Source organism: Lepidochelys olivacea (assembly GCF_965140295.1).
Source record: "Lepidochelys olivacea isolate rLepOli2 genome assembly, chromosome: 2".
In the NCBI taxonomy this organism is placed as follows: Eukaryota; Metazoa; Chordata; order Testudines; family Cheloniidae; genus Lepidochelys; species Lepidochelys olivacea.
The window spans coordinates 26,836,092-26,859,594 of record NC_140412.1 but is presented as its reverse complement, the minus strand read 5'-3'; the positions used below and the strand labels follow the sequence as shown (position 1 = coordinate 26,859,594).

General features: G+C 44.1%; 1 protein-coding gene across 1 annotated transcript in view; it reads left to right on the top strand.

The window, feature by feature from the left end:
• Positions 1 to 23,503, top strand: part of SLC30A8 (solute carrier family 30 member 8) — a 36,211-nt gene that overhangs the window by 5,735 nt on the left and 6,973 nt on the right. Inside the window, exons 2-6 of the mRNA XM_084621724.1 lie at positions 6,978 to 7,174; positions 20,582 to 20,728; positions 22,028 to 22,181; positions 22,376 to 22,565; positions 22,996 to 23,101. Of these exons, the coding sequence (XP_084477850.1) occupies positions 6,978 to 7,174; positions 20,582 to 20,728; positions 22,028 to 22,181; positions 22,376 to 22,565; positions 22,996 to 23,101 (794 nt within the window). The remainder of the gene's footprint in view (positions 1 to 6,977; positions 7,175 to 20,581; positions 20,729 to 22,027; positions 22,182 to 22,375; positions 22,566 to 22,995; positions 23,102 to 23,503) is intronic.

Below are 23,503 nucleotides of genomic sequence, written 5' to 3'. Positions count from 1 at the left end.
GACAGCACCAGCATGCCAACCCCAATCATGCAAAAATCATGTCAGGTCCCAAGAACCATGAGAGCCTTAAAATGCCTGAAATTTCAAAAGTAATGAATGTTGGGTTCCTATAGATTTGTCCCTTGATTTTGGAGCCTTAAGGGTGCACATTTTTTAACTGTGAGGACTAGAAATGTCTTTTTGTTACATAGAAGCTGTGATTCTCATGTAATCCCCTGATTCCAGGAGCTCGGGCTTTAAGAAAAACACTAAAATATCATAAGACTCTTGGTAAAATGGCAAGAGCTGGCTATACTTCCACTCTCCTTGCAACAAACCCTTTATCTAGATCATGCTTAGTATCTGTAGCACCTGACACTTTACAATAAAACCCACACAGATCAAGAGAGAGATGTTCATAATGTGACTTCCCTCTTTATGCCTACAGACTTCCTCTCCAAGAAGGTGATTCTGTGTCTTCGGCAGTTGCAATCATAGCAAGTCTCCTCATTTAAAAGGAGAGGACTGCCGTAGGGCTCTCTCTGTGAGGGGCTGTGATGGGATATACAAACCCCACGCTGGAGAGCAAGGGGTTACAGAACAGCTCTAGGCCCACGCAGCCCGGACACATCTGCAAAGCCTGCACCAGATGGAGGCAGGGCTTTAGAAATGGAAGTAGAGCAGTTCAGAAGGGGGCAAAGGAAGGGAGCAGAGGGCTTCCCCAAAGCTCATTGCCTGAGACGGGACAACACCGGTGCAAACCCACAAAGGAGAAACAGTGACTGAGTGTGCAGGTCAGAGACTGGATTGGAGTGATTTACTCTGGGAAGCTAAAGGGAGCTGTGGTAGGAAGTGGGCGAGTCTCATCACCACAAGGTGTCCAGCGTAGCTTCCCATCACTGGGCCTTGGACTGGAGCCTGGTGGAGAGAGTGGGCCAGAGTTCCCGTACCCACTCGGAGAGGACGTTACAACACCTAGAGTGTTCAGCTAGCAGCAGACCAGCTGGAAAAGGCCTTGACTGTTCGAGGGCTCAGCCCCCAGTAAAACCTCTGCACTAAAGGGGAGAAATGGAAACTTTTGGGATGGAGGCAGTGAAGGACCAGGCTGTGCTTTTCAATAGGGAGACACCCTGCCAAAGACCTGCCTAACCAGTAGGCAGCACTGTTGGTGATTGTGCATCTTCTACAGGCGCTCTTGAACATGGAACTCATTCCCTCTTTGGGCCAAAATCAGATATCAGGGACTACTGCAGAGCCCATCTCTTTTCCTTGGCTTTGGGGAGGCGAAAGTTTGAGAAGTTTATTTTTTTTATTAGTGGGTGTAAAGTCTATGATTATAATCTTGGCAGTTAATTTATTATCATTAATTATTATTAGTAGTATTGAGGTACCATTTAGAGGCCCCAATTAGGGATCGTGGCCCCATTGGGCCTAGGCACTGTGCAGACATATAATGAAAAGACAGCCTCTGTTCCGAAGAATTTACTATCCAAGTACACAACAGGAGACAACAGCTCGCTACAGCAACCAGAAAGGGCCAACACAAGTTCATCTGTCTGTGGGAACAGGAACAGTCTTTTTGTTCTGTCTATGTACAGCGCGTAGCACAATAAGATCCTGGTCCTGGTGGATTTTATGAGCTGAGTAGTTAAGTTTCATATGTGGCCAGCCCACAAAATCTAACTAAACAAAATAATTGCAGGCATATGATTGTCAATTAGATGTCTAGTACAACTGTTCGCCAGCTGGTTTATATCTAGCTTGCAAATATTTACCTGCTTTGTTTTGCACCTACGCTATTGAGGAAGCAAGAAGAGACCTGTGGATAGCCTGAAAAAGATGACCCCAAATGACTTAAAAACATCCAAGGTTGTGTAAGCAGAGTCAGGATGAACTCTACCTTGACATCTGGTGGCGAGTCGTGGTGGGTTGTGGAAAAGAACTTCAGGGGCTGATCTCATTTGCATAGGCACACACCCCCCGCCTAGATGGTCACTTTGGCTGCTGTAGGAGCCCAAGATTCTCTGTTATTGGGGCAGGAAGAATAAACTGTTATTATCCTGATTATGTGAATCAAGGACAGTGGAACTGTACTTGGCCTTTTGTTATGATTGATCATCAACTAAGCAGCACTCGCTAGGCAAGGGACATGGGTTCCAAAACCCAGTGAATTAAGAGGCTGGGGACAGGTATTAATACCTGGTGGTATGGGCCCCTGGTGAGGGCCCTACATGCCAATTGCTCCCTCTCCCTCTCCCCTGTGAAAGATCAGAGCTAGTTTTGATTCTACTAGAAGTTACAGGCTGCTAAGCTGAATGCACTTTGGGCCAACGGTGCACCAGCACTGAAGCTTCCCCTACTACAAGCTAAAATCACTAAAGACCTAAAATAACTAAGAGCTGAAATCACTGAGCATTGTGTTAAGTAGTGGGGGGGCCTGAAGATATATTGTGGAGCAGTTTGTGGGATGGGGGAGTAGCTCATGGGACGGCTGGTGGAATGGAGCGGAGCGGCTGGCGGAGTGGAGCGGAGCGGCTGGCGGAACAGAGCGATTCGTGGGACGGCTGGTGGAGCGGAGCAGAGCCCCACGAAGAGGTGGGGCAATTGGCTTCAGACCATGTAAGGTGCCCCTTACCCCCCCCTCCCCCATTTCTACCCAGGTTGGGAGGTAAAATTCTGCAGATAAACTTTTGAACTCGGGGGCTGCACTGACCAGAGACAGAGACTTTTGGGTTGTTGGACTTTTGGGACTTTGGGTGACTTTTGGGTTGCTGGACTCAAGAACCAAAGGGAAAGGACATGGCCCAATTTGCTTGGGGTGGGTTTTTGCTCATGGGCTGTGTTATGAATCCTGTTGGTGGTGTTTCCCCAACATAATGCCACATTGTTTCTCTCTGTTATTAAAAGGCTTTTGCTACCCTCAGACTCTGTGCTTGCGAGAGGGGAAGTATTGCCTCTTAGAGGCGCCCAGCGGGGGTGGGGGCTCAAGCCGGTTTTGCATTGTGTTATTGGAACGGAACCCCTAGATACTGAACCCAGCCCTTGTTGCTGCCAACTCTGATGGGCAGAAGGGTTACAGTTGTATGCAGTGCAGTTGTAGCCATGTTGGTCCCAGGATATTAGAGAGACAAGATATTACCTCACCCACCTCGTCTCTTTAAAACCATCCAAGTTTAGAATGACATCAGTTAAGAGCAGCATGGTACCTACATAAAGGAGATGAATATAGTTTTGATGTATTATTTCTGAAGGTAGTTTCATTATTATTTCAGACACAGATAAAGAGTGATTTTCCTTTGTGGGGGAGGTGTTCCTTCTCTGGGAAGTTTGCTGGTTCTGGTTTCATTCCCCTCACTGGAGTTCTAATATAGACCTGCGAGGAAGGCAGCTGTACCCATCAACTTGTAGAGCAAGTCACTGCACACATCCCATGAAAACAAAGAAAAGGAAGCCGTAATCACACTTGTTAATGATTTGTGGCGGTTCTGTGCTATGTATTAATATATTCTTATTCACTGTTTCCTGGCGTAACTCAGTAGGTGCCCTCCATGACATGTACCCTTATTGCCTTTCCTACAAAGAAAAAAGAATTTGAAATGGAAAAAAGATTGTTTTAATTTAGGACTCTGTTTGCAATGTGTCAATGCAGGGAGCTAAAGCTCAAAGGTTGTGTCTCACTCGAGCACATATAGGAGGTTTATGGTTTGTCTGCACTGATCTGTGCACTGTTAGCTCTTGTTCTCTACATCTAAAAATGTGTGTGTTAGATTATTTTAATTAGCAGGGAGCTGCTACTGAAGAATCTGTTACTCACTGCAGTTGTCAGGGGTCTTCCTAATACATTTGGCCAGATTATGTTCTCTCTTACTCTGGCTGACTTCAGTGGGAATGGTGCATGCTCAGTGCCTCTCAAAACAAGGCCATTAATTTAGGGGTCTAATTTAAGACACGTAAATGTGAGAATGTTTGGCTTTACTCTCTGTGCCTCAATTTACTGATCTAATCAACAAGATCTACAGCATAGTGCTTACCATCCTCATAGTGATTGTCTGAGGTTGTGTTAGCTGATGTTTGTAAGGTGCTTTGAAGATTTAAAAGAAAAAAAAAAGCACAAAGAGTGACCCAGTTCCTGACAGAAGAGTGCTGGGATTTAACTCCAGAGAGAGAGAAAATTCCATGCTGTGAGCAATAGGGGAAAGTGAGTAAATTGTTCAACTCAACCATCTGGAATTAATCAATTTGTGGTACCTTCTGGGTCTAATTCATCAGCAAAACACTGTGTTTCGAGTGACACAGTTGAACATGAGAAAGCAGATGAATATAAACACAAAATAATGGCAGATTCTTGTAGAGGGCTGGCCCTCAGGGTGCCGGCTGGCAGGGCAACACGTCGCCAGATGTGAGTCCTGTTCCCAGATGGTTCACCCACAATTTATTTGCTGTTCTGAGAAAATAGAGAAGAGGAGAAGAAAACAAAGAAAAAGCATCTCCACTCAGTGGGCAATAAATCTGACCATTTGTTCTGCCAAATAATCTCTGTGGAAACATGTACAGGGAATAGGTTGTCTAGGCTAGGCAAGCAAAGAGACTGATGGACCAGGTATGTGCCCACCTCAGAAAGCCCTGCTGGGAAAAGAACCTGACTTTGGGGAGCATAGAATATTTAGAAAATCAAACCCATGCTGATGATTACTGGACTTAGAAAGCAAGGAAAATTTCTGCCACTTTCCTGGTAAATGGATTGACAGATACTCTACACCAGAGTCTCCCCTTCTTTGCCTAAATCCACTTGGTGAAGGCAGGGAAGGGGGAAGTTGTTGGGGTTACAGCTCCTTGACTTTCAAAGCATCCCAGCCCTGATGTAAGATAGAGCAGCCTAGGGGCTGCAGTAACTTACAGCTAGTTTGTTCCCTAGGGGACCAGATGCCAGCTGTGAATTGACAGAGCTGTGCCCTGCCTCCCTGTTTCACTTCACACCCAGACTTGCCCCCTATGCTAGGATGGGTGCAGGCAGTGAGCATAGATTCCACTGGCTTTACACCAGTTGATTTCCTCCCGCTGAGAAGTTCTCTCTTGGGTAGGTATGGCCAGTTTCCAGCCCCTCTGCACCACTCAGCCAACACTAAGGGGGCAGAACAAGGGCAAAGAATCTGTTCCCTCTACTTTGTTCACTTGTTACTGGAAAAGTTATTTGATCAAGTAATCCATGTGATGAGTACAATTAGTTTCAGGGCTTTTTAGTGGTTCACAAACAGCACAGGAAAAGCTGTATAAAGTCAGTAAGATCTATGTACCTCCTGAAGTTAGGGGCCCTTTAACTCAATCTACAAGACACATATTAATCCCAGGGACAAATCCTTCAGTGCAGGGAATGTGAAAACAGTCTGTTATTACCAGAGTGCAGTTAAACCCAGGTCTGCATCACGTCTCTGAGCTAATTTCAGTCTCAAAACAATAGGGCAGTTCATTACATGTCAAGACTTTCATTACATTACATTCCAAGACGGTAATGCTGCACAACAACGTTCATAGACTGTAGATGGGTAGAACATATGATTTTATAAACTTTATATATGTAGCACTGGGAAGAAATAGTTGGTTATCATACTGCACTCCTACAAGTAGCAATTCAGGAAGTATGGCAGGGGAGTTTTATTGTTGGATTTATTACACCAGAAGCAGCTGCTGCAGCAGTAAATACTGTAGTTGAAGTTACATTGTGGTTTCTATTCTAACCCCTGTGGGCCTGTGTCTATTCCACCCAAGCTTTGCTCAGTGCAGGAATAAAGGAGAGGAGAAAAAAGGCCCTTACAAAACCATCTTGGAGCCACCTGGCCCCTACCATAAATTAGAGCAGTCTCAGAACTGCTCTAGTATATGCTTGGCACAAGGGCCACAAGGGCCATTCAGCAGCTGAGGACAGCTGCAGTACAGTACACCCCAGCCATACCCCTTTCCTTCCATCCCCTGGTATCCCCTATGCTGGAGGCTTTGAGAGGGGTCAGGATTGAGGTGTTCTGGCAGCTCTAAATTTACTAGGAAGCTGCCTTATGTTGGGGGGATTTTAGGGGCAGGTTCTGCTGAATGTTTGCCCCTTTTATGCCACTTGAATAGCATAGATGGGGTCCAGACTACCCTGCGTCCCCTGCTTATAGTCACACATCCTTTTTCATCTGTTGGGCTGACAATTTCCATCCTTAGTCTCTGCCTGAAGCTGGATTCTTTTGGGTGCGCACACATGAGAAACAGTTCAGCCATTTCTGAGTATGAGGAGAGTGGGATAAATGACGTTTTTCAATTATAAAAAAAAGGAATTGTGGCCCCTTTTAAAATAATAGTCCTTCTATCAAAATTGCTGGGAGTAGAAAATTGAAATTTTCTATGGAACTAGCCCTTGTTGAGGAGGAGTGCCTTTAAATGTTCCATGGAATTTGATTTGGATTTGCCTGAGTTCTGACTTTCTGCAAGTCATGCTGTACATTTGCATGGAGCTTTTTGTTTTGTTTTTGCTCAGCTCATAATGTGCACATCTTAGGAAGGCTGCACTGTGCATGGCTAACTTAGGTGTGTAATGAAAAGAGCACTGAAGCAGGGCATAAAAATGGAAATCCCATGCAGAACAACCTGAAGAGCCACGATTTCTTTAAACCTCACCCTGCACACCCTTTACTCATGTGACAGATTTCAGAGTAACAGCCGTGTTAGTCTGTATTCGCAAAAAGAAAAGGAGTACTTGTGGCATCTTAGAGACTAGATGATTCCGATGAAGTGAGCTGTAGCTCACGAAAGCTTATGCTCAAATAAATTGGTTAGTCTCTAAGGTGCCACAAGTACTCCTTTTCTTTTTACTCATGTGAGTAAATCTCTCATGTGAGTAGTCCAACTGAGGTTCAAAGGTGCTTTTGACTTCAGTGATTAAGCACAGAGGTATGGGATTGCAGGAGTGTACCCCTGAATAGCAATAGCTTTGTAATCTTCTGGTTCTTTCAATCTCCTAGGATGGGATTGCAGCAGAATAATTTAAACAAAGAAGAATGCCAGGAGGAATCAGAGGATGCTGAAGATAATCCACTGAAGCACTGCCATAGCCACTCAACGGCCTATGAGAGCAGAAAAATAGAACAGTGTCAAGCCAAGCGGAAGCTCTATGCAGCATCGATAATTTGTCTCATCTTCATGATTGCTGAAATTATAGGTGAGTACAGCTCGGTGTTTTGACATCAAGGAAATTTCATATTGTTCTCAAGGTCAGTGATGTTTGAATCCTTTTGCTGCCACTCTCTCTGCACCTATTGTGATCTTCATTATAGAGGGGCGTACCAGCTGGGATAAAATAACTAATCCCAGACACCCAATCTTTTCCAATTAAAAAAAATCTGTAAACTTTTTTAGTGAATTTCTCAAAACTTTTGTGTGACTGTCATTTAAGGATTAAGGCTGGATCTGGAATGGAGGGAATAATTCATATAATAGACTGGTTGACAGTTTAAGCCTGGCTCAAACCAGGAAGCTCTGGAATTCTTATGAGAGAACCTCCTGTCCTATTTCCAAACCTTATCAACTTTGGATAAGATTCAGAGATTTCATAAGTTTATCCAAGCCTGGCAGGTCTGCCAACATTTGAGGGTCACCCATCAGTATGATTTGATATAAAATGAGTGTTATACAACAATCTTAAAGCATTCATAATACATTCCATGATCATATTCATCATCTGTGTCTCACCACTGAAATCAACGGAGTTACATCAGGGTGGATTTAAAAGCTTCAGATTTGACTGTTGGTTTGTCTTTGGATGAGTGGATTGGAGGTGGCCAGAGGACAACAATTCCATTTTGTGGCACCTTTTGAAGGTTTTTAAATGTTGTTTTTGTTCTGCATTGGAAATGAAATAAACCTGTTTGAAGGTTTTCATGAAAATGGAGTTAGGTTGACAGTCCATATTCAGATCGAAACCTAAGCTATTCAATTTGGGAAGAGGCGTGCATGTTGCCCGGTTGTTAGAGCACAGGCCTGGCTTGCGGGAGAGCCAGATCACTCTGAATTAGGCAAAGCAGAGAATTGAGCCTGGGTCTGCCACCTCCCATGAGCCTTAACCACCAGGCTATAGAGTGGGAGAGCTGATCCCTCGCCCCCTTCAGTGAAAACATTGTCTAAACTGGTAGGTCTCCACCCAACATTTCAGTTTTGACGAAATGGAATTTTTTGGCAAAGTTTTATTTTGTCGAAAATGTTCCAACCACCTCTAAAATGGATCCAGCTGGCAATAAATTATTCCACAGTCTAGGAGGCCTTGTTCCCAGGACCTGTCTCCTGATAGTCAGCCTACCTTTTCCTTTGCTCTCTCCCATAGCAGTTGAAACCCCTAGAATCACTCTAAACAATGCCTCTCCCTCCTTGATATTTATACTCCTCTGATACTTGTGAGCAGTTATGTTTTCATCCCTCCTTCACCTCCTTCTATTTAGCTGTTCATTTAGCCAAGTTATACATATTTATTTCCTTAAATCTTTCCTCAGAAATCTGTCCTTCCAGCCCTTAAATAGTTTTATGAAGCTGCTTGAATTTTCCCCTGGAAAACAAATCCCAGATCTTTCTCCATAGAATCATAGAATATCAGGGTTGGAAGGGACCTCAGGAGGTCCTCTAGTCCAACCCCCTGCTCAAAGCAGGACCAATCCCCAACTAAATCATCCCAGCCAGGGCTTTGTCAAGCCTGACCTTAAAAACTTCGAAGGAAGGAGATTCCACCACCTCCCTAGGTAACGCATTCCAGTGCTTCACCAACCTCCTAGTGAAAAAGTTTTTCCTAATATCCAACCTAAACCTCCCCCACTGCAACTTGAGACCATTACTCCTTGTTCTGTCATCTGCTACTTCTGAGAACAGTCTGGATCCATCCTCTTTGGAACCCCCTTTCAGGTAGTTGAAAGCAACTATCAAATCCCCCCTCATTCTTCTCTTCCGCAGACTAAACAATCCCAGTTCACTCAGCTTCTCCTCGTAAGTCATGTGTTCCAGTCCCCTAATCATTTTTGTTGCCCTCCGCTGGATGTTTTCCAGTTTTTCCACATCCTTCTTGTAGTGTGGGGCCCAAAACTGGACACAGTACTCCAGATGAGGCCTCACCAATGTTGAATAGAGGGGAATGATCATGTCCCTCGATCTGCTGGCAATGCCCCTACTTATACAGCCCAAAATGCCATTGGCCTTCTTGGCAGCAAGGGCACACTGTTGACTCATATCCAGCTTCTCGTCCACTGTAACCCCTAGGTCCTTTTCTGCAGAACTGCTGCCTAGCAATTCGGTCCCTAGTCTGTAGCGGTGGGATTGGGATTCTTCCATCCTAAGTGCAGGACTCTGCACTTGTCCTTGTTGAACCTCATCAGATTTCTTATGGCCCAATCCTCTAATCTGTCTAGCTCCCTCTGTATCCTAACCCTACCCTCCAGTGTATCTACCTCTCCTCCCAGTTTAGTGTCATACCCTATATATGTATCTCACAGCTGTGGAGGTAATTATTTTTTCTAAAACCTGGGAAACCTTCATCTCCTATGTCAGCGAGAGATTTTGGAGATGTGGTGTTGTGCATTAGAGATGCAGTGTGTGGGGTCAGTACAAGGGCATACATGCCACATCAGCCTTGTCTTGTAGTAGCGCGAGGAAGCATGGAGGGAGACCTGTGCACTTGAAAGGGATTTTTCAACACCAACCCCACATAGTATTGTAGAGGACAGCCAGTGAAGGACTATGGGATCCATGCATGTGTAGACCTAGTACTCCTTAAACCCCACGAAAGTACGGGGCTTGTCTGCTTCTCGAGCCCTCTTGCCTATAGGCTGAAGCCAATGGTTTAGTGGTAAAAAAAAGTAGTATGTAAACTAACCTAAACCACACCCCATATTCCCCAAATGAGAAGCTGGTTAACTCTGTTTACAGTACTGGCTGGAGCTGTGGTCACTGAGAGACCGCACTGCTGCCTTCTACTTTTATTGTCCATTAGAGGGAGAATTTTCCTCCCCAACTTCTTGACCACCTCCTCCCCGCCCTCCCCCTCCCCCGCACTTTCCCTGCATAAATTGCTTGTGGGTCAGGTGAATTTCACTGGGTGAAATTTGGTGCATGCTATTTATCTCCATGCAGTAATTTCCAGTGACAGAAGTAATGCTTTATTAACAAAGCCATGTAATCAGCAGGCTTAAATTTGGTGAATACAGCATTGCTAGAGGATAATTGGAAGGACAGATGATATGTTAACAAAATGTTTCTTTTTTGCTTAATGAATCATTCAGATTTTTTCAGTGACAGCTAAGTAACAGTCTTGAAAACCATTTTGTTTCAGACCATTAAACTCTGACAAACCAGTTATTAACTGCAGTTACAGACAGCAGTCTATGGGGATTATTGCAATTATGACCCATATATTTAATTTTTTTCTTCATTAGGCTAGACAGCATGTGCTAGATGATTGACCACTGAGTAACTGACAATTTCTATGGCTTTGTAGTACACAAAGCAATAAACAACCACTGTGAGTAATAATCAGTCACAAAGCCATTTGTTGGGAGTATTGCTACAAAGATATAAACCTTATAGCTATAATACAAGCCTTACTCTTGAAAGTAAAGAACATTTTATCCTCCCATCCCCTCTTAAAAGGCAAAATACTCCTGTAGGCAAAACTGAGATAAGCAGCTGAAATGAGGATTACTCCTGGGGGAATTCTGCACCACTGTACAATACAAAGTTTGAACAGAAATCAATGTTCTGCGCAGGATTTTCTCCCCCCCCCCCCACCCCACAGTAATGGGCTGTAAAGCTGCTGGCTGCCACTAGGGGCTACTGGACCCAGCAGCAGAGCCCAGCTCGCAAATAGAAAACACTTCCAGAGAAGTAGGAGGAGGAGCTGGAGGGTTTTCAGCAGCTGCAGTTCCTGGCATATCCTGAAGGAAGGAGGCGATGTGCAGGAAACTCCACACAAGCCCAAGACACAGCATCAGGCTGTTGCCCCCTCTGGATCCCTGTCACTGGGAGGGTAGGGGGTGCATGTGAGTGTTTGGGCTGCGGCTGGGCTCCGAGGGGTAGAGGGTGTGGCTGTCTGGGCTGAGGGGTGTAGGCATCTGGCCCTCTGGGTGGGTTCTGTGGGGGAGGGAGCAGAGAAATTGGAACTGGGTTGTCTATTCTGGGAATCATAGAATCACAGATTAGAGTTGGAAGAGACCTCAGGAGGTCATCTAGTCCAACCCCCTGCTCAAAGCAGGACCAATCCCCAACTAAATCATCCCAGCCAGGGCTCTGTCAAGCCTGACCTTAAAAACTTCAAAGGAAGGAGATTCCACCACCTCCCTAGGTAACACATTCCAGTGTTTCACCACTCTCCTAGTGAAAAAGTTTTTCCTAATATCCAACCTAAACCTCCCCCACTGCAACTTGAGACCATTACTCCTCGTTCTGTCATCTGCTACCACTGAACAGTCTAGATCCATCCTCTTTGGAACCCCCTTTCAGGTAGTTGAAAGCAGCTATCAAATCCCCCCTCATTCTTCTCTTCCGTAGACTAAACAATCCCAGTTCCCTCAGCCTCTCCTCATAAGTCATGTGTTCCAGTCCCCTAACCATTTTTGTAGCCCTCCGCTGGAGACTTTCCAATTTTTCCACATCGTCTTGTAGTGTGGGGCCCATTCTTGTAGTGTGGGGCCCAAAACTGGACACAGTACTCCAGATGAGGCCTCACCAATGTCAAATAGAGGGGAACGATCACATCCCTCGATCTGCTGGCAATGCCCCTACTTATACATCCCAAAATGCCATTGGCCTTCTTGGCAACAAGGGCACACTGTTGTCTCATATCCAGCTTCTCATCCACTGTAACCCCTAGGTCCTTTTCTGCAGAACTGCTGCCTAACAATTCGGTCCCTAGTCTGTAGCAGTGCATGGGATTCTTCTATCTTAAGTGCAGGACTCTGCACTTGTCCTTGTTGAACCTCATCAGATTTCTTTTGGCCCAATCCTCTAATTTGTCTAGGTCCCTCTGTATCCTATCCCTACCCTCCAGCATATCTACCTCTCCTCCCAGTTTAGTGTCATCTGCAAACTTGTTGAGGGTGCAATCCACACCATCCTCCAGATCATTTATGAAGATATTGAACAAAACCGGCCCCAGGACCGACCCTTGGGGCACTCCACTTGATACTGGCTGCCAACTAGACATGGAGCCATTGATCACTACCCGTTGAGCCCAACAATCTAGCCAACTTTCTATCCACCTTATAGTCCATTAATCCAGCCCATACTTCTTTAAATTGCTGGCAAGAATACTGTGGGAGATTGTATCAAAAGCTTTACTAAAGTCAAGGAATAACATGTCCACTGCTTGTCCCTCATCCACAGAGCCAGTTATCTCGTCATAGAAGGCAATTAGATTAGTCAGGCATGACTTGCCCTTGGTGAATCCGTGCTGACTGTTCCTGATCACTTTCCTCTCCTCTAAGTGCTTCAGAATTGATTCCTTGAGGACCTGCTCCATGATTTTTCCAGGGACTGAGGTGAGGCTGACTGGCCTGTAGTTCCCAGGATCCTCCTTCTTCCCTTCTTTAAAAATGGGCACTACATTAGCCTTTTTCCAGTCATCTGGGACTTCCCCTGATCGCCATGAGTTTTCAAAGATAATGGCTAATGACTGTGCAATCACATCCACCAACTCCTTTAGCACTCTCGGATGCAGCGCATCCGGCCCCATGGACTTGTGCTCATCCAGCTTTTCTAAATAGTCCCAAACCACTTCTTTCTCCACAGAAGAAGTCATGGCTCTGAAAAAGAATTGGGAGTCATAGTGGACAATCAGCTGAACAGGAGCTCCCAGTGTGATGCTGTCACCGAAAGAGCGAATGTGATCCTGGGAGACATAAATGGAAATCTTGAGGAATAGTAGAGAGGTTATTTTACGTCTGCATTTGGAACTGGAGTGACCGCTGCTAAAATACTGTGTCCAGTTCTGGTGCCCACAATTCAAGAGAGGTGTTGATAAATTGGAGAGGGTTGAAAGAAGAGCCAGAAGAATGATTAAAGGATTAGAAAACATGCCTTGTAGTGATAAGATAAATAGATTGATCCCCTTGAATCTAAAAAAAGAGATGGTTAAGGGGTGACTTGATTGCAGTCTATAAGTACCTACATGGGTGTTGTGGGGTGGGGGAGAAGGGGGAAGGGGTGTTTCAGCCCCACGGCTGAATCAAAAAAACTGCCCTTATCCTCAGGGCAGTATGGCCTAATGTCCAGAGTCAATAAGATGGCCCTCCTGTGCAGGGCTATGTGTCCCAGTAACCGGAGTCAATATGGTGGCCCTCCTATGCAGGGCTGTGCAGCCCAGTGGCCGGGGGAAAGTGGGCTGCAGCCAGGGTAGGAGGATGGCCTGGGTCCCTACTCCACCAGATCCCAGCCCAGGGTCCTGTCAGCAATGACTGTATTCACCACTAGGTCAGCAGGGATCCATCTGAAACAGCTGACTTTGCCCCAGTTCTACAACCGGAAAACGTCTAATTCCCCTGGGCTACTTCCTACCCTGTTTTCCTGTGCAGTTGTCCACTGGTCTTCTGGGGTCATCAGCCGGTGAAGCTCCCAATGGCTCCATCCACTCTTTGGCTTCCATGGGCAGCTGGGTATCCACCTGGGTTTCAGTGTGCCTGGCCTCCATGGTCTGGGGCTCCATCAGCTCCTGAGCGTGAATCTGCCATGTGTCCTTTCCCCTTAGTGATCAGCCCAGACTGAGCTGGGCTGCTCCCTTTTATACTGAAGCTTCAGCTGGAGCATGGCCAGCAGTGGTGACGGGGTGTGGCTTCCTCAGCCCACAATATGGGGGGTTAACCCCTTCTTGTCCAGTGCAAGGCAGGTATACCCCATCACAGTGTAGAACATATATTTTAAATGGGTTCTTCAATCTAGCAGAGAAAGGTATTAACACAATCCAATGGCTGGAAGTTGTAGCTAAACAAATTTAAAATGGAAATAATGTGTACATTTTTTTAGAGTGAGACTAATTAACCATCAGAACAATTTACCAAGGGTCATGATGGGTTCTCCATCACTGACAATTTTATAACAAGATTGGATGTTTTTCTAAAAGTTATGTTCTATAAATTATTTGGGGGAAGTTCCGTTACCTGTGCTATACAGGAGGTCAGCATGGATGATCACCATTGTCCCTTCTGGCCTTAGAATCTATGAAGGTAAGAGTGCTCAAATGGGGATATTTGCAATTAATGACAAAAATGTGGATTTGGGACAATGCCTGGAAGATTTCAGTTCCATTTTAGCACCTTGAGGTAGATATAAGCCTAACTATATCATGTAATTAAAAAAGAAAGCCTTGCCTGCATTGCTGGGACCAGCACAAGGAGATTTCAAAGAGACACCTCTTGGCATGAATCAACTTGGGCAATATGTCTAATAGTCCTTTGGCAGCATCTTTCAGAACTTCAAGCTGAGCAGAGTGGGTGTCTTGTAATTCTGTATGAAAAAAACACAACAGAATGGAAGTAAAGTATCCAAAATGTAAAAACATGTTGCAGTATTTTGTGGTCTGTATGCCAAGTTAAGAGAAAAACATCTCATATTCCAGCTTCTTATGGTTGAAACATGTTGCATAAGGATATTGCATGTCACTGTGTTAAATAGATATCTACCTAGAAAATGTCTATAGTGCAGCTTTAGATGATGTATCACAACTGAAAAGTTGGTGTGTTGCATTGCTTTTTCATCATCATCATGTTCCTATTATGCCTCTGGGGTTTAGGGCAGTGATGAGGCTCCTCCACTCCTGTCTGTTTCTGGCAAGTCTTTCAATGGTTCCCCAGCTGTGCCCCAGGTTTTTCAGCCTGGCTTCCACAGCTCTTCGCCATGTTGTGGCTGTGTTTTCGCTTGCCTTCAGGTGCCCATCTTTTTGCTATTCTGGTGATGCATGCTTTTTGCTTCAGCCTTAATACATACCTCAAAGTGCTGCAGAGTAAAACTGATCAAAAATTTTCATCATAACAGTTTTTGGTCAGAAAATGCTGTTTAGATTACACCTAATGTTTTGTGCAATAATATCCATTTTGACAAAATGTTGCTTATGGGAAAAAATGGAAAAACATTTTGAAAATGTTGAAACATCTCAGTGTGGAAAAGTTTCATTTTGAAATTTACTTTATGTAAAAATAGTCAGATTCAAAACATTTCATTCTGGTTTTATCAAAACAACGTATTTTGATTGACTGAAATGAATGTGGGGTTTTTTTGCTTTGTTTTTTGGGGAATTTTGTTTTGTGGCAAACTTCAGATTCTGGCTTCTTGTTCCTATTCAGGATGATTTTGTTTCTTCAAAAAAAAACAAAAAAAACCACACCCTCTTTCTTGGTGTTTTTGCCAGATGGAAAAATCCATTTGCGGAGCAGCTGTCCTGCAGAGCCCCCTCACATTTTGGATAATCTCTGTTCTGTTGTGTTCTTTCATTTCACTGCAATGAATCTCTGCTGCTTCATTTTGGAAAGTAACCTGTAGGCAGCAGTAGATGGCACTTATAAGGAATAGAAGAATGTTCTGTGTCCTATATGTGTGACTTACAGTATAATTATTTGGAAAGGATCTTGTTGGAGAAAACATTGATTGCCAAATGAAACTTATTTTGCATCAGTCTAACCTAGCCACACCTGTGGGGCTACAGAGGCTTAAGTCTGGCACCACCTATGGAGCAAGCTATTTTCTGAACAGTAACTATGTTGTCGAGCCGCATAGCACTTGAAACTTTGTCCATGCATTCAGATCAACAAGATTCACGTGGAGAGGAATTTGAACCGGTATCCGCAACCATGTGGGTATAAAGAGATCCACAGACAGACAATCAGGAGATATGAGGAAATCTGACCCCTAAGTATATGGTCTGAAGGTGGTATGTTGCTCTTTGTAACATTTTCCAGAATTTTTACTGGTATTCATATCAGGGTGTAGTTAAGATCAATAGGTGAGTCGAGCATGGCTGAATTAATCAGTTGATTCAGAAAGGGTAAAAAAAGTGTGATGTGATTGAAGTAATAGGCACTGAGTCTTTGCAGCACTATGGCCACCCTACACTGTGTTTTATGCCACACACAGCTCTATGCTACTAAAACATCAATTTTAGAGCTGACATAATGATCCCTGGTTGCCATATTTGCCCCATGTGACCATTGGCAGTTGGTGTAATTTAGATCAACCTTTGGGTTCTCTGGCAGAAAGCATACAGGGAGTGGAAGAAGGGAGGGATCAGCAAGGAAAGCTACCTTATTGAGGTCAGAACATGTAGGGATAAAGTGAGACAGGCTAAAAGTCAAGTAGAGTTGGACCTTGCAAAGGGAATTAAAACCAATAGTAAAAGGTTCTATAGCCATATAAATAAGAAGAAAACAAAGAAAGGAGAAGTGGGACCGCTAAACACGGAGGATGGAGTGGAGGTCAAGGATAATCTAGGCATGGCCCAATATCTAAACAAATACTTTGCCTCAAGTCTTTAATAAGACTAAAGAGGATCTTAGGGATAATGGTAGCATGACAAATGGGAATGAGGATATGGAGGTAGACATTACCATATTTGAGGTAGAAGCGAAACTCAAACAGCTTAATGGGACTGAATCGGGGGGCCCAGATAATCTTCATCCAAGAATATTAAAGGAATTGGCACAAGAAATTGCAAGCCCATTAGCAAGAATTTTTAATGAATCTGTAAACTCGGGGGTTGTACCATATGATTGGAGAATTGCTAACACAGTTCCTATTTTTAAGAAAGGGGAAAAAAAGTGATCCGGGTAATTATAGGCCTGTTAGTTTGACATCTGTAATATGCAAGGTCTTGGAAAAAAATTTGAAGGAGAAGGTAATTAAGGACATTGAAGTCAATGGTAAATGGGACAAAATACAACATGGTTTTAGAAAAGGTAGATCGTGCCAAACCAACCTGATCTCCTTCTTTGAGAAAGTAACAGATTTTTTAGACAAAGGAAATGCAGTGGATCTAATTTACCTAGAAATTTAGTAAGGCATTTGATACCGTGCCACATGGGGAATTATTAGTTAAATTGGATAAGATGGGGATCAATAGGAAAATTGAAAAGTGGATAAGGAATTGGTTAAAGGGGAGACTACAACGGGTCCTACTGAAAGCTGAACTGTCAGGCTGGCAGGAGGTTACCAGTGGAGTTCCTCAAGGATCGGTTTTGGGACCAATCTTTTTATTACTGACCTTGGCACAAAAAAGTGGGAGTGTGCTAATAAAGTTTGCGGATGATACAAAGCTGGGAGGTATTGCCAATTTAGAGAAGGACAGGGATATCCTACAGGAGGATCTGGATGACCTTGTAAACTGGAGTAATAGTAATAGGATGAAATTTAATAGTGAGAAGTGTAAGGTCATGCATTTAGGGATTAATAACAAGAATTTTAGTTATAAGCTAGGGACGCATCAATTAGAAGTAACGGAGGAGGAGAAGGACCTCGGAGTATTGGTTGACCGCAGGATGACTATGAGCTGCCAATGTGATATGACCATGAAAAAAGCTAATGCGGTCTTGGGATGCATCAGGAGAGGTATTTCCAGTAGGGATAAGGAGGTTTTAGTACCGTTATACAAGGAACTGGTGAGACCTCACCTGGAACACTGTGTGCAGTTCTGGTCTCCCATGTTTAAGAAGGATGAATTCAAACTGGAACAGGTACAGAGAGGGACTACTAGGATGATCCGAGGAATGGAAAACCTGTCTTATGAAAGGAGACTCAAGGAGCTTGGCTTGTTTAGCCTAACTAAAAGAAGGTTGAGGGGAGATATGATTGCTCTCTATAAATATATCAGAGGGATAAATACCGGAGAGGGAGAGGAATTATTTAAGCTCAGTAGCATGTGGACACAAGAACAAATGGATATAAACTGGCCACCAGGAAATTTAGACTAGAAATTAGACGAAGGTTTCTAACCATCAGAGGAGTGATGTTTTGGAATAGCCTTCCAAGGGAAGCAGTGGGAGCAAAAGATCTATCTGGCTTTAAGATTAAACTCGATAAGTTTATAGAGGAGATGGTATGATGGGATAACATGGTTTTGGTAATTAAATATTCATGGTAAATAGGCCCAATGGCCTGTGATGGGATATTAGATGGGGTGGGATCCGAGTTACCCAGGAAACAATTTTCTGTAGTATCTGGCTGATGAATCTTGCCCATATGCTCAGGGTTTAGCTGATCGCCATATTTGGGGTCAGGAAGGAATTTTCCTCCTGGGCAGATTGGAAGAGGCCCTGGAGGTTTTTCGCCTTCCTCTGTAGCATGGGGCATGGGTCACTTGCTGGAGGATTCTCTGCTCCTTGAAGTCTTTAAACTACGATTTGAGGACTTCAATAGCACAGATATAGGTGCAAGGCTTTTTGCAGGAGTGGTGGGTGAAATTCTGTGGCCTGTGTTGTGCAGGAGGTCAGACTAGATCATAATGGTCCCTTCTGACCTAAATATCTATGAATCTATAATTTAGATCAGCCTATAGTCCATAGAGTGACTAGCTTAAAGCATGTCCTATATATAAAAAATGATAGGGTTAATATGGCAAATGTAACACTCCTTTCCCCTACCAAAAATACTATACTGTATATCACATAAATAGGGCACAGAACATACTGTCTTTCTATTAGATTCTTCCTTAAATCCCATTTACTGTTGTTCACTGCCTTTATGAAAGGGGACTCTTGTCCCTTTACTAAAACTCAGTGGGGGTGTTTTGGTTGGCTAGCTCCCAGTACTAAAAGAAAGGCGAAGGGTTGATGGGAAATCAGGAGCATGAGACTGACAGTCCCCAGGAACAATGGGGGAGTGGCCAAATGCTCCAGATCAGCCTGATTGACAGGATGGGCAGGCTAATCAGGGAGTCAGGAGGCCAGGAGGGGTCCTGTCCTCCCTGTGTGCTGGAATTGCCTGGGTCAGACAGCGTGGAGCTGAGCTAAGGAGAAAGCAGGGGCCCAAGCTGAACTGGGGAGTAGAGCTGTGCCAGATCCAGAGGGTCCAGAAAAGCATCCCAGGAAGCAGGTAGTGCTGGGAGCAGAGTCACAGAAGCAGCCCACAGAGCAGACCTGTGCTGGGAGGAGAGCTGCAGCAACCAGACGGGGCGCGGGCGACGCTGAGAAGAAGGGTCCAGCCACCTAGATCCTGAGAGCGTGCGGCCACCACCAGAGCAAGTGTCTGACCCGCAGCATCCATGCAGCACAGCCAGGGCCTGAGAAGGGGCCTGGGACTTGTGAGGAACAGACTGAACTTCCCTTACATTCCAGAGACGCTGGTTGTGATGCCCCCATGCCACAGAGCGGGCTGATGTGTTTTCCTTTCACCTTTCCCATTTTTTCCTTCTTTTTAAAAATTGATTGCTGTTTAATAAATTGTATTTGCTTTGAACTGTATGTAATGATCAGTGGGTCTGGGAAGCATCCAGTGCAGAGAGAACACGCCGGAGTGGGGACACCCTAGCCCCTGCCCTAAGTGACCACAACAAGTGACCCAGCCTCGTTTGGGTTACCAGGACTCTGCCACACAGGAGAGTGGAAGGAGAGCCCTTGAGGTCAAGCAGGCCTCTGGGTAAAGGAAGTGGGAGTGAAGACTCAAATCCTTTTGCTAGCCCACTTCACTGGGGTAGCGCATAAGCCAGGAAAGTTTCTCACAATAGCGGGACCATTCCCCTGCTTACATTTAGGTTGCTCTAAATTATGCCAGAGAACCAGCCATCCTGGGGTCAGGAAACAAACAAAGCCATCTTTACCCATTTTAGGGTCATGAGTGTTGCTAAGTTTGATTGGGGTCATATTGTGTTGACAAAAATGTCAGTGATTTGTGAGGAGATATTAGGGGGATAATAGTATTGTAATTCAGGATGTTTGAGACTGCAATTGTTCTGCCACTTTATAATAGCAATTAAACCACATTTCTAATGAGTTACTTAAACAACATGTTTAAGTATCAGAGGCATGGCCGTGTTAGTCTGGATCTGTAAAAGCTGCAAAGAGTCCTGTGGCACCTTATAGACTAATAGACGTATTGGAGCATCAGCTTTCATGGGTGAATATCCACTTTGTCAGATACATGTAGTGGAAATTTCCAGAGACAGGTATAAATATGCAAGCAAGAGTCAGGGTAGGGATAACGAGGTTAGTTCAAGCAGGGAGGATGAGGCCCTCTTCTAGCAGTTGAGGTGTGAACACCAAGGGAGGAGAAACTGCTTTTGTAGTTGGCTAGCCATTCACAGGCTTTGTTTAATCCTGAGCTGATGGTGTCAAATTTGCAAATGAACTGAAGCTCAGCAGTTTCTCTTTGAAGTCTGGTCCTGAAGTCTTTTTGCTGTTTAAGATTTACCAGCCCCTGGATGCTTTAGTAAAACTAAGATACAACTCTTTTCAGGACTAGGAAGATTTGAATGCATGAATGGGATAAAAACTTCTTCTAGTCTGTAAAGAGTTTAAAGTTATGCCATACATTATCATTGTAAATAACGTTTTCCTTAGCTTTACAACAAATAAAGTCTTGGATACATGTCCTATTATATACATATATTTGTTTTACACAGGTGGACAAATTTCAGGAAGTCTTGCTGTGATAACCGATGCAGCACATATCTTGGTTGACTTGACAAGTTTCCTGATTAGCCTTTTCTCACTGTGGTTATCATCTAAACCTTCCACTAAAAGGTTAACTTTTGGATGGCACAGAGCAGGTACCAAATGTACTGTCATATGACCATGTGAAATAGAAAAGGCAATTTGTCCTAGCAAGTACACTGGAAAGTATTCTGAGATCAGGCACAGGTCTGCAGGTTTGTGAGGCTAATCTATTAATATTCTCAAAGCTCCCAGGATACATCAGAAAATGGAAAACAGCAAGTCATGGAACCTCAAAGAAGAAAATGTAATACTGGAGAATGTTACAGCCAAAGTTATTAGATCAGTGGTTCTCAACCTATTTGCCATTGTGGGCTGTGTATGCAGCTCTGTGTTATGTGGGCTGCATCCATGCAATATATATACCACCCTGCCTGCTGTGGTGCCCAGTCAGGCACCCGTTCATTGACACCTGCTCCCAGACATTCAGGGGCAGAGGTGATCCCAACCATCAAGCCATGGAGGACCATAGCTGGGAAGCCACCCGGTGGACAAATTTCCACCCCACACCAGTTCTCCCCCCAGAGATGGGCCTCACATGGCAGCCTCCTGCTTTGGCAGAGAGCTTTGGGTCTGGATATGGCCAGCAGGGGTCTAGACAGTCATAGAGCACAAGCCAATGAACAAGCAGGGAGGTGCTGTCTGCTGCAGGCAGTCCAGGTCAAGCTGCAGCCTGGAGCATGATCATCCTCCCCAGAGGTGACACGTATCTGTGGCTAGTGGGGGGCACATGTCCCCACCCCCATTTCTCCAGACACCTCTGGCATGGATGCCCAGAAGTGAGGAGGTGGTACTCACAGTCGTCCTCATCTCTTCCCCCTGCCCCATCCCCTTTCTTTCTCCACACTGTCCCCTGCCCCCTCCCTCCTGCCTCATTTCCCCATCCCCTTCTCTTCCCCCTGCCCCCACACGGGCACTCACTGTTGTCCAGAAACAGGACTTGCATTCATGAACAGTCTACTAAAGGTTTGTGCAATAGTGTGCTCCATTTGGATATCTGCAAACATCTTGAGGCTTCAATTCTACAGTGCATTTCAGATTCACATGGTGTTTTCTGGAGCAATTGGGCACAAATCCCAAGGTGCAGGTCACCTTCCTGTTTCGTGAACCAGAAGACACTCTGCAAGCTCATGGGAACATGTATGAATTCATCATTCCAAACCATGCCCATAAGTCTGCAACAAGAGTCAACCCTGGGGAAACCAGATTTATGTCACCCAACATGATTTGAATATTAGGACCTGCAAACACATAAGAACTGCTTTCTAGTGGGGAAAGTGTTAGTGCTCATCCATTAGCCAATTCCTTGCATTTTATTTAAAATGCCCCTAAAATTCAATTGTTTTAACCCCTAGAAATTCTGGGTGCTTTGATGTCGATGCTAATCATTTGGGTGGTGACTGGCGTGTTGACATATTTGGCGAGCATGAGACTGCTGCACCCAGATTTTGAGATTGAAGCTACAGTGATGCTCATTACTTCTGGTTGTGCAGTGATAGCCAATGTCATGTAAGTTGTCTTTTTTGTATATTAAATACTTAATCATTTTGAGATTCCCTGGAGTGGACAATATCTACATATATTTACACATACGCTTGCTATTGCTTACCTTTTGCTTTAAGAAGTGCAATGCTGAAGTGTTTGTTGTTGTTCTTTCAGACAGTATGATCTCGCTGATATTTGCAGCATTGTATCTCTTTCAGATTAAGTCTGACTCTGCACCAGACTGGGCCTGGACATAGTCACAGAGCACAAGCCAATGAACATATACCAGCTCTTCAACAGAAGCCAGCTTTGGCCAATGCCAGTGTGAGGGCAGCTTTTGTACATGCCATTGGAGATCTAGTTCAGAGCATTAGTGTGCTAATTAGTGCACTTATAATATTCTTTAAGGTCAGTTTTATTTGGTTTACTCACCTTCATAGCAATTAATGATGCAGGTATTTTCATAACACCGTCGTTAGATGCTATGTACATATTTTCTCTGTCTTAATGATATATATTGTAATTTAGTTCAGGACAGTTATGTTCATTTCTGGGAATAAAATGGCTGAGAGCACAACAGGTTTCCCTTGGGGTTTAAGCCAGAAGGACTCTATTGTTCTGTGTCTCTCTCTCTCCTTCATCTTTAGTGGCTCAAGGTCTTAAAGACTAATGCAATCAGAAAATTGTCTGTTAACTTGGCTGTACTGATCGAGAAGATCAGCAATGGTTACTATGTTAGATAACTTGATTATACTGTTTTTTGATTAGCTCATTAAAAATGTCAGCCAGAAACTGAAAGTGATAGATTTAATCAAGTGATGTGCTTATATTTTTTTAGCCAGAATACAAAATAGCTGACCCAGTCTGCACATTTGTGTTCTCTATCTTTGTTCTGGCAACAACCATCACCATTTTAAGGGACATTTTGCTTGTGTTAATGGAAGGTAAGAACTTCTGTATGTACAGTAGTTATTTCTAGAATCAATATTATTCTGTTCTCTCTGTCTCTATTACACTTACCAATAGTGGTTTGGGGTTTAAAAAATGGGTCCCTCAAGTTAGGCTCTTAAATCCATGTTTAGTCCCCTAAATAACTGCCCTGATCTTCAGAAGTGTTGGACAGAGAATGTCTCCCATTGATTTCAGCCCAGGTGCCTAAATGCATTTAGGAGACTAACTTTAGGCACTCGTTATTTAAAAAAATCTTCACCACTCTTCATGGAAGAAATACATTCTTTCTACATGTACATTGTGTACAAATCTCAAAAATGTTAATTGTTGAAATTGTATGCCTGACTCTTTGAAAATCAATTCCTAAATTACAATCTTGCATGAAGTTACTACAG